This window comes from Penicillium manginii, assembly GCF_028828005.1.
Source record: "Penicillium manginii strain IBT 31320 chromosome Unknown utg000011l:1.0-1395921.0:1.0-1396616.0, whole genome shotgun sequence".
In the NCBI taxonomy this organism is placed as follows: domain Eukaryota; kingdom Fungi; phylum Ascomycota; class Eurotiomycetes; order Eurotiales; family Aspergillaceae; genus Penicillium; species Penicillium manginii.
In genome coordinates this window covers 880,415-891,661 of record NW_026643112.1, presented here as the reverse complement: position 1 = coordinate 891,661, position 11,247 = coordinate 880,415, and the positions used below count along the sequence as shown (strand labels likewise).

The following is an 11,247-nucleotide window of genomic DNA, read 5'->3' as shown; positions in this document are numbered from 1 at the left end:
GAAGAAACCTCGCAAACCTTGGAAGGCAAATCCACAGGCACAGACGGTTCAAAAAGAGTGCGCGATGCCCAGACTCGGCCTCAACGTAAACTGTTTGGAATATTTCGTGTTAAATGAAATTTCAAGTTCCAAGGTTGGGACTCGGAGACCATTTTTGATCTTCAAACTTGAAGTACTAGAATATATTACTCTAGGACTGTCTAATAGACCAAGTATTTCAACCAGTGCAGGTTGAAGTATACCAAGTACCCAATTAGTTAGCATACTCCGATATCACGTGGAGCTGACCCACCCGTCGCGTCGAGCTTCAAAGTAAAGCAAGTTCAGTCACGTCTAAGTCGCAACTGAGTGAGAGTCAACACCAATCGCATTCAACTTGCTCATTCCTCTCGAGGCTACTTCCTTTGCAATTGCAAGGTTCTCTGAACTTTCTTTTCAATTTCATTATACCCCCAACAGCGCGTCGCCTTTCATCCAAAGATGCCGTTCAAACGCAAGTCCGAAGCTGCCTCAACAACACCCGTGAAAAAGCGCGGTCGTCCTTCGCTCGCAGCGACTGCCAAGTCTGCTCAGGCTACTCCTAAAGTAAGCAATTACTTTCGAAGGAGAGGAAACGGGGGATCGGGCGCAATTGTGCCAATCTGAAGATTATCGTCTCATCAATCCACCCGCGGGTTTCACCTGCAAGGCCGTTGTCACTAACATCCCGAAACGCAGGCTGCTTCCCCTCAGACCGGTGAGAAGAGGAAGCGCGGTCGCCCAAGCAAGAGCACTGAGGAGGTTACAGTGACACCCAAGGCCAAGTCCAAGGCCAAAGTCACCCCGAAGGCCACCCCGCAGGCCACCCCAAGTGATGGTGCCAAGCGCGGTCGCGGTCGTCCAAAGAAGATTCTCACTGCGGCACAGACTGCGGCTGCAGAAAAGGCCGCAGCTAACGCGCCCCCTAAGAAAGGTCGTGGTAGACCTCGCAAGGAGCCTGGTAAGTTTTATCGCTCTTCTGTGACATCCACTTAAGCTAATTGTGAGCTTCACTCTAGGTACCGAGACAACCCCCGCCACAGAGAAGAAGAAGAATGGTCGTGGCCGCCCGCGCAAGAGCCTCCCAGCAATTGTTGATGAGCCCAGTATCTTCGATGCGAAGGCTGATGCGGACGAAGAGCCCCTGGCCGATGTGCCCAAGGACAGCACTGGTCGTTCATACTGGTTGATGAAGGCGGAGCCCGAGTCGCGAATGGAGAAAGGTGTCGACGTGAAATTTTCTATTGATGATCTGGCTGCGGCTGATACGCCAGAGCCCTGGGATGGCGAGTTTGTACATGAACAAAAGATGTCCGACATTTACTAATGCCTTCTGGCAGGTGTTCGAAACCCCGTTGGTAAGGCCCGAAATCAAGACAACCACAGCGGCACGAGCCAATGAGTCGCATGCTGATGATTTTATAGCCCGCAACCTGATGCGCGACATGAAGAAGGGAGATTACGCGTTCTTCTACCACTCAAACTGCAAGACACCTGCTGTCGTCGGAGGGATGGAAATTGTGCAGGAGCACTCACCTGATGGTTCGAGCTTGAGACCCGTGATCTACTTGGAGAAGAACCCCACTCTAACTAACACTGTTTCTTTCTACCAGAGGCCGCATTCGACCCGAAGCACCCTTACTACGATCCGAAGTCGGAGCGCGACGTACCCAAGTGGGTAGTGGTTCATGTTGAGTTTCGTCGTAAGTTCAAGAACCAGGTTACGCTGCATGAGCTCAAGGCGCAGGCGGAGACCGGCAAGCCTCTGGAGAATCTTCAAATGATCAAGCAGTCACGACTGAGCGTCTCGTCGGTGACCCCGGCACAATGGCGGTACATTCTTAGGCTGGCAGGCGAGGACCCCAATATCGACATGGTGGCTGAGGAGAGCCAGGATAGCGAGAAGAAGATTGATGAAGCCGTGGACACTGAGATGAAGGATTCCGAGGACATTGACGCCGGTGATAAGGACGCCGAGGCGGACCAGGACAGTGAGCTTGAGCTGTAAGGCATCCGATACCAGCTAGCCTGGGCGATGGCAGTCCGGCAAAATACTGAAGTCCGCGCAGGACCAGGGCCTGGATCGGATCAGAGTTGATTTGTAATATTTCCTCCAAAATATTTAGGCGTTGACGGATCGGCATGATATTGACATTAGAGTAGCGAATATCCGAGGACTGGCGCTTCCAGTAATTGAATACTCTATTATGGTAGTTTCAAGCCAATGTATTCAATGTAACGCATAGTTTTACCTTCTGAGTATACAAGTACAAATAGTATGCTATACTAGACTAATTTCTAATCATCCCAAAAAGGCAAGTCATCAGGCCGAGGTCAACCGACTTACCGAGAATGCTTGCTCTCCTCCAACTTCCCCTCACAAACGCTCTGGAAATGGCCCGCCGGCGAATTTAACCAACCAGGATCCACACAGCGCCAGCCTATGGCCCCGATGGATCCAATGATTCACTCTGTCTTTGGTTGCCCCCGAAGAGTAACTCTACCCGAGTGTTCCACTCTTCTATCGTTATCGCAGAGCGGGGGCTTGGTCGAATCGAAGCTCTTCTTAAGACCTTCCACCCCCCCTCGACCCTCGAGGAGCATGTTGAATTGCTCCTATACCTTCCGACCTCTGCGGTTCTTGTTCTCGACTTCACTGTCTCGTCCACGCCGTTTCCATTCATCCATCATGTCTAACCTTTCCGTGCAATTGACTGCCCCGAACGGGCGCTCCTATGCCCAGCCCATCGGTCTCTTCATCAACAACGAGTTTGTTGCTTCCAAGTCCGGGGATAAGATCGCCTCTATCAACCCTTCGTACGTCTCCAGCTTGATTGGATTGTATTCGTGATCTACGCGAGATTCGCAACCGCTTCATCCCGAACTGAATAGCTGACCCGTGTAGTGACGAAGCGGAGATCACCTCCGTCTATGCCGCCGGCGAGGAGGATGTCGATACTGCCGTAAAGGCCGCGCGCAAGGCCCTCAAGGACCCTTCCTGGAAGCTGATGTCCGCTACCGAGCGCGGTGCTCTCATGCTGAAGCTCGCCGACCTGATCGAGCAGCACAAGGAAACTTTGGCCACCATTGAGACCTGGGATAACGGTGAGTGGTTTTAGCGTGGAACAGACGATCGGGAAAGAGATACATCGTCAAGATATCAAAATACTGACAGTAAGCAGGTAAGCCTTACCAGGTTTCGCTGAATGACGATCTTGGCGAGGTCACCTCTTGCCTGCGCTACTACGCCGGCTGGGCCGACAAGGTCACTGGCCAGACCATCGGCACCACCCATCAAAAGTTCGCCTACACTCTCCGCCAGCCCATCGGTGTCGTTGGCCAGATCATCCCCTGGAACTTCCCCCTGGCTATGGCCGCCTGGAAGCTCGGCCCTGCCCTGGCTTGCGGTAACACCATTGTCATGAAGGCCGCTGAGCAGACCCCGCTCAGCATTCTTTACCTGGGCAACCTTATCAAGGAGGCTGGTTTCCCTCCTGGTGTCATTAACATTCTGAACGGCCACGGCCGTGTCGCTGGTGCTGCGCTCGTCCAGCATAACGACGTCGACAAGGTTGCCTTCACCGGTTCCACCGCCACCGGTCGTGAGATCATGAAGATGGCCGCCGGTACCCTGAAGAACATCACTCTCGAGACTGGTGGCAAGTCCCCTCTGATTGTCTTCGAGGACGCCGACATCGAGCAGGCCGCCAAGTGGGCTCACATCGGTATCATGTACAACCAGGGCCAAGTCTGCACCTCTACCTCGCGTCTTCTGGTCCACGAGTCCGTGTATGATAAGTTCGTTTCTGTCTTCAAGGAGGTTGTCGCTTCCACCAGCAAGGTCGGTGACCCCTTCGACGACGAGACCTTCCAGGGTCCCCAGGTCACCAAGGCTCAGTACGACCGCGTCCTCTCCTACATCGAGGCCGGTAAGTCCGAGGGCGCAACTCTCGTCTCTGGTGGCGAGCCATACAAGAACGTCGGCGCCGGCAAGGGCTTCTTCATCGCCCCTACTATCTTCACTGGCGTCAAGGACAACATGCGCATCTACCGCGAGGAAGTCTTCGGCCCCTTCGTCGTCATCGCCAGCTTCAAGGGCGAGGAGGAAGCTGTCACCCGCGCCAACGACACCACCTACGGTCTCGGCGCGGCCGTTTTCACCAAGGACATCGAGCGTGCGCACCGCGTCGCCTCAGACATCGAGGCCGGTATGGTCTGGATCAACAGCAGCAACGACAGCGACTTCCGCGTGCCGTTCGGCGGTGTCAAGCAGAGCGGTATTGGTCGGGAACTGGGCGAGGCTGGTATGGAGGCGTACTCGCAGACCAAGGCTGTTCATGTTAACATGGGTAGCCGGCTGTAAGTGTCGGGTTTTCTGTGCTTTGGGAAATAGTGATTAGCGGCTTCTTTCTTGTATCTAGATGATAATTACGTTTATGAAGGATGAAAATTCATACTCCGAGATTCAACCCACTGGGATCCAATGCCTTTTGTATCCGATGAGAGGTTGTCGATGCTGTTGATTGACTTCACTCCGATGCGCTTTACTTGCAACAGCAAAGCTTCAGCGCCAGCACCTATGGTTTTCCCAATCCATCTTCGCCCCATCTACCTGGAGCCTCGCAGATAGCAACAGTGTCTAACCAAAATAGCTATGGGAATGTCCACCTCGGCTGGGCGGTGCTTTCAACAGAGAAGTTTTCCAACAGGAATGGCTAATACCATGTGGTCTAAACCCACGAATCCCGCCAAAGCATTACACAAATGCATCCCATGCAAAGACATAGCCAATTATCTACTGCCCTCGTCCTAGGGCATGATTTACCAGGAAATACGACTTATTCGAACCCCACCATTCGCTACCATTACAAGGCAAGTAGCGACTACGCGACTACAATGCAGAAATGCCTGAAATCTGTCCACACAGGCATCCGGATCTGCATGAAACACAGAGCGCAACTACAGCAAGCTGAAACAAGACCCTGATAAACTTTCCTTATACATTCGAATGTTCAATTCAATTGAAACCCTCTCGCGCCCGAATACAATTTGCATCCTCGGTACTCGGTACTCCATACACAGCAGAAAAATCCCGCAGTCGCCCTGACAAGGCAAACGAAACAAGCAAGAAGTGATATCCCTTCTTCCCACGAGGGCAGATGAAAATCAAAAGAAAAAGAAAAAGTGAAAAACCCCCGAAAAAAAGAGGGACTCACCGCGTTGAATTTCCATCGATCGTCAATTCGACGGCTGAAGATCCCGCCGCCAATCTATACATACAGTTCGCCTGCTGCACCGGACACGACACAACACGACGGAACCGATTCGCGACCCACATTAAGAGGCGTCCTTTAGAAGAAAGAAAGGGCAGTGCTGGATCGTGCCTACTGGGAAGTACATATGAAGTATCAGGCGCCGAGATCGCGCGAAACAAAACGACCCAAGGCCCCGGGATCGGTCCGGGCCCAGTTTTGATGCCCAATCCTGCAGGAATCTTAGCTGCAGCAGGTTAGTTGAGTATTTACCGCTGGTTCGAGGAGCCATGAAAAATTGAAAATTGACGAACAAAACGCCACATGCGCATGCAGAGCTTTCTCAATGCTGATTGAAAAAAAAAAGAAAAGAAAGAAAAGAAAGAGAAATCTCAGCGACGAGAAAAAATGGCTGGAATGAGAGTTGGCAAGGCGTGGGTGGGCTTTAGCATTTGCCTTGCCTTACCTCGCATAATATAACATTGCGTCTGCATTACATTAGTTTTCCATACTGCCCTAACACAGGTTACCACGTTCCATGCTCTTGGGTATGAGTACATATGGGCGGCTCACTGGTTACCTGCCAGTGTGCATGTATGTACATTCATAGAGATGCGTGCACACAATCCGGGAAAATATCGACGCCGCTGGGCACTGGCAAGACTGTTTGGTTCGAGGGGAGACCAATCAAGAATAGCGCCGCGCATGTTTTGCTGTGAGAGGAATATACGCATCAATTCTCAATTGCATCTGCATATTTCGTACTCCGCACATAAGCAAATTCAGGGCCGCAGGTTGAGATTACCTCGGACTTGTGGACTCGTAACGAGACAAGATTACCCTAGGTACTCCGTACCAGGAACGAATCCCGAACTCAAGTTCCATCACCAATCAGCGGCAGTGATTCTCGGCTCAGGATTCGAGATATAGATAAGTTGCCGGGCTGTGCTGTACCTAGGTAGCTATTACCTACTACGCAGTATTAAGTAGGGGTCTGACTGAACTAGTACTAGAACATATCTCCGCACATATTACCTAGGTAGTACGTACGTACTTTTCTGTGTCCTCTTCCAACCTTAGAAGGCTCCTCGTCCTGATTTTCCCATCTGGGTAACAGGTCCGTACCAAAGCGAGGCTGACGCAGCACAATTCAATTCGAGGACCGGAACAGTCGCGCTGCATGCAAGTCTACCTGGCAAAAAACCCGAGCGGGAGTGAGACGGGTGATGAGCTGCATGAGAACGCCATGCCATTACGAAGGGCTCGTTTCAGGTGAAAGTGCAGGGTTGTTTACGCTTTGGACGCCTCGTTCTCCCGAATAGTATTCGAGATTCTTGTTGGCTCTACGACATGGTCAAACTTAACTTGACTTGACGCGAAGGAATGAACGCAATGCGCACACATCAGCAGCCAATGCTAGTCAATCAATCAATGGTGGTGATGAGACCGGGTCAAGTCAAGACGCCGAGACCGGATTCTTTGATGACGTGATTATTTAGTGAATGATCGGTGTAGCTCGCTGGCTGGCTGGCGTCCATGGGTGTTGAACTACGATTTGAAATTTGATGTGTGCTGATCGGTCCTGGTCATGGCGTCGCGTGGCGTGGCTCCCGGTTGGTGTCGAGGCCTACAAATCCGTACGCAGTGGAAGAACAAAGCATAAGCAGAATAAATTGAGGTGTGACGATTGTCTGGGTCGGAATGATCCATTCCATTCGTTCATTGCCTTAAGTTCATTCCCACACTCACCACAGGCTCGGGCCGGCACATCATCATGATTTATTCCACCACCATTGAGCTCTTCTATTCTTTCAATGCAGGAATTGGGGTTGGCCAAAAAATCTATGTGTACGGAGTATGTGTGTCGTGTTTCCACTTTATTTCAGGTGGGGTTTCGCTGGGTTCTCTGCAGGGCCGGATTTTAAGATGACTAGCGAACCGGGGAAAGCAGAGAGGTGTGTGTCTAGGATAGGTACACATGTATGTATGTGCGTGTGTGCTGGGCAGAGGGGGTGCAGTAGTGGCGTTCATTTTGGGGAGAGAAGTCAATATGATTTGCTTGTCGGGAACATTGTCTCACGGGGCAGTTGGTGATTGGGCTGCGCATGCCCAATTCTGGGGTCGGGCAGGACTCTCCTGTCCTGTGTGTTAGCGCCCTGCCGTGTCTGTCCGAGGCCATCTCGTGCAGATGCATGCAGAGTTGGTCATGTGGGCGCTTGGGCGATTTTGGAAGGTGGTTAGGGTGATTGTGCTCCCTCGTACAGATGTGTTGTCTAGGTGTAACTTCCAAGTGTCCGTTCAGGTCAGGGTGTGCCATCCACATATTAGATTGTAAACGTATTTCTATGTGACATACTAGACAAATTTAACATGCCTAGGTACTTAACATCCATAATCTGGGTAGACTTTGTTGTATTTCCAAGGTTCGCGTTAAAATTATACTTTACATGGCATCTTCGTTTCTGGACGGAGGACTCTAGTATGAGCTTAATGAATTAGAGATGGAGATGGGGTCCTCTGAAGCCTGCAGGTCAATCAATAGTGCGTGGAACTGTCACTCACCGCACTTCATGAACTCGGAGGATCCTACGGAGTACGGAGTGGCTAGTCGATGTTAATCTAACCTCTCCGCCTCTCTCGTCACTCGTCCTACCGGTTCGTCCACACCGTAACCGTAACAGTCCATAGCTGTTAAGCCCACACCCACGCCCACCGGAACATGATAGCAGTCCGACTCCACCTTGTCGGGACTTGTGGGGGCGGGGCTTGGCAATCTGAAGCTGTTCAAGTTACTCCGTCATCCCCCCCCTCGCTCCCCTTTTCCTTTCTTCGAGTCTCCCCCAGAAGGATAACCCGCAAGCTAACACAACCTTTGTTCCTGGAAATTCGGAAAGTTCCCGCGATCGACGCTGCCAACCTTTTACTCACTCGAGGTTCGGAGCTCCACTCTCATTGTCCACGAACAGGGGTTCTCCCCCCGGTCCTTGCCTGTGCGACGCGGTAGACTGACTTGACCCCCTCTACGGAGTAGAAAGAGCGGTGTCCCACTTTCTCATCAATTTCCCCATTTCCATTTCCAATTCTTTCCGCTGGTCAACATTTGTCCTAGTGGATTTTTTAAGTCCCCGGTTTTTTTTTTCTCTGTTCTATTTGGCTCCCATTCGGCCAGCTTCCGGTGGATCAGATCGGCATGTTTGAAATTCAGAGGTGGACGGTGCAGGAGGTCAGACTCTTTGATCCCATTTTCGTATTGCATTTGATTTTTGATTGGTGGTGATCTTCAATTTTTTTTTATTCTTGTTTTTCGTTTTTTTTTTTGCGAATTTTTTTCTTTCTTCTGTGGACTTTTTTTTCGTGTCGGTCAAGATGACCAAGGCACGAAATTGGAATCGACAGAGAAATTGGAAATTCAAAGAAAGGAAAAACCGAGAAGAAAAAAAGGAAAAAAAAATCAAAATCAAAACAAAAGACTCTAAAGCCACAGCCAATCAAAATTCTGGTAAATTCAAACTGACTCGCCTTGCCTTTCTAGCCCTATATCGACATAGCGGGGACTCTGCTCGAGGGCCCCTATCATGATGCAGCCAACAACGAGTTTCGCTTCGTCGACATCTGGGATCACAAGCTGTACCGCCTCGACTTGGCCAAGGGGCCCGTGTCACTCTCTGTTGTCAATACGGACGCAGCTATTGGGTATGTCTAGATCTCGCCTGTCTATGGTGCTGCTACGTCGCCGGTCTGACTGAATGTGATATCTGACGAACTATCCCATAGCGTGACAGCCAACATTGCGGGCGCAGCAAAGGAGGATCAGGATGAGCTGATTGTCGGGGCCAAGTGCGGATTCGCTCGGCTGAACCGGTCTACCGGGAAACTGACTTACATCCGCGAGGCTTGGGGCGAGGAAGATGGCCTGGGGAAAGCGGAGGTGTAAGTCGATCGTACCCACAACCTCAAAGGTAAAGCAGAGTAGAGCGGATGGGCTGATATCGAGTAGGATGCGCTTCAACGACGGCGCCGTCGACAGCCACGGGAGATTCTGGGCTGGTGCCATGAATGATCCTAAGGTCAAGAAGCCATCGCCCGAAGGAGTGCTGTTCAGACTGGACCCGGACCTTAGTCTGCATCGTATGCTGGCACCAGTGACGATCCCCAACGGGATTGGGTGGAACCATGCTGATGACACGATGTACTTGACCGACTCGCCGACGGGTCAAATCTTCGCCTTCGACTTTGACGCCGCGACCGGGGCCATTAGCAATCGCCGCGTGCATTTTGACATTGGTGAAGCACTCGAACCAGATGGGTTTGCCATAGATGTTGAGGGTTGTATCTGGACGGCCATCTATGGCGGTGGAAAGGTTCTTCGTGTTTCGACCGAGGGAAAGGTTATCGGCCAGATCGATCTGCCAACACGAAACCCGACTTGTCCGGTGTTTGTAGGCACGGAGCTATTCATTACCTCGGCGAAGGACGACCGCGATGACGAGAAGTTCCCACAGTCCGTGCGATACGGAGGTCGAGTGTTCAAGGTTGATGTTGGGGTCCGAGGGAAGGCAAAGAATGAGTTTCGATTTGCGAACTAGTCCCGAGGTCGTTGCCCGAGGCTTTGAAGGACTCGGGTTAACCGAGAGCGAGTGCGATCCTAAAAGAGTGTGTGATGGATACCAGAATAACCAGACGATCCATGCTGTACCTAAAACGATCGACCGTGCATTGCCTTTTTGAACCTTCTGCACTGGCGATTTCATTGCCTGGCATCAATACCGAGTACATACAGCCTGTTCCATGAATATGTATGTTCATAGTGTACCTAGGTATACAGAAATACTCCATAGTTCAAAGCAGTACGGAGTAACCAGCAAAACCATGCAGCAAAACCATGAGCTACAGTGGGTCACGATCGCCAAACGGGCGAGGGGATGACGGACCGGCTCGCTGTCACAGTGGCTCAGACCTCCAGGCGGCAAGGGGATGGTGGGAGAAGGTTACATGTCTAACCAGGGGTTTCGGCCGGATCGAGATATTCGTACTGACAGTACGGAGTACGTAGTCCTGATCTGTGCTGCATTTAAGTCCAATTTGCAATACGTCCGATCGCACGCGTGTGATGAGAGGTACTGCACTGCCACGGCGGGTCCGCCCTGCAGGATGAATGCAGGGACGGGGAGATGTGATTTCAAGGTTGTTTACGGGGGCTGGAGCATTGTTTCAGTGTGCTAAGCACACAGATTGTAGCTGCGGTGAGAATGAAGGACATTGTCCTCTTAGCCACCTGGGCACCCGATTGCCTCACGCTGCATGTAGTGGATGGCAGGCAGATACATAGACTCTACACAGAGTTTTTTATGTTTCGCAGAAAGAATAAAGCGATACCGAATAATGAGCACAGCGGAAAACTATTCCGGGTCTAGGCCATGAAGATCGATGATGGCTTCGTTTCTTTTGCCTGGCGGTTGCAGCGGACACGAGATATCGAGCGGATAGTACGGAGTACCGAATGGAAGGTTTGAAATTGATATTCATCGGGGGATGGGGAAAAAGCAAACAAAACTGCAATAGAATTTGACTGTGGAGTTCAGTACGGAGTGTACAAATCCACATTCATTCGCTGTCTAGCCACCACTATCATCACTCACGTCATATCACCAGCGTTCTTTGTCAAGAACCAACAAATCCATCTACGACCCCGTGTCTATGCGCCATCCACGAGGAGTAAACGAGGGGGAAGGACAAGTAGTAAAAACAACACACACGCTAGCAGCTTCGAAGTACCGGTACTCCACGACTGGAACCTTGGAACGCAAAACCCACGTACCAGATACCTGGGACTAACCCCGACCTCCAAAGTTTTGGCCCCCTATCACGCTTACCTTGGCATGACACGCATCCGGGGGGGTTTTTTGTCTAGCATCATGACCCGGCACTTTGGGAATGGCGGTTTGAGAACATACGCCACCACAAGCCTTTCGAGTTA

General features: G+C 51.3%; 3 protein-coding genes across 3 annotated transcripts; all 3 read left to right on the top strand.

Annotated features, from left to right (window-relative positions):
- Positions 1-480: 480 nt before the first annotated feature.
- On the top strand, positions 481-2,020 carry N7533_013608 (EVE domain-containing protein; the record flags this gene model as incomplete). Its single annotated transcript, XM_057110258.1, has 5 exons — positions 481-585; positions 718-979; positions 1,038-1,312; positions 1,359-1,560; positions 1,632-2,020. Coding segments are annotated over 5 exons (1,233 nt in total), but the record flags the coding sequence as incomplete, so codon positions are not given.
- A 687-nt stretch (positions 2,021-2,707) lies between these two features.
- N7533_013607 (aldehyde dehydrogenase family protein) lies at positions 2,708-4,381 on the top strand (the record flags this gene model as incomplete). The annotated part of the gene is made up of 3 exons (XM_057110257.1): positions 2,708-2,835; positions 2,924-3,123; positions 3,201-4,381. 3 exons carry the CDS (start codon positions 2,708-2,710, stop codon positions 4,379-4,381), a joined length of 1,509 nt encoding a protein of 502 aa, XP_056952959.1.
- A 4,079-nt stretch (positions 4,382-8,460) lies between these two features.
- N7533_013606 (SMP-30/gluconolactonase/LRE family protein) lies at positions 8,461-9,856 on the top strand (the record flags this gene model as incomplete). The annotated part of the gene is made up of 4 exons (XM_057110256.1): positions 8,461-8,493; positions 8,803-8,963; positions 9,045-9,200; positions 9,268-9,856. 4 exons carry the CDS (start codon positions 8,461-8,463, stop codon positions 9,854-9,856), a joined length of 939 nt encoding a protein of 312 aa, XP_056952958.1.
- Positions 9,857-11,247: the final 1,391 nt, after the last annotated feature.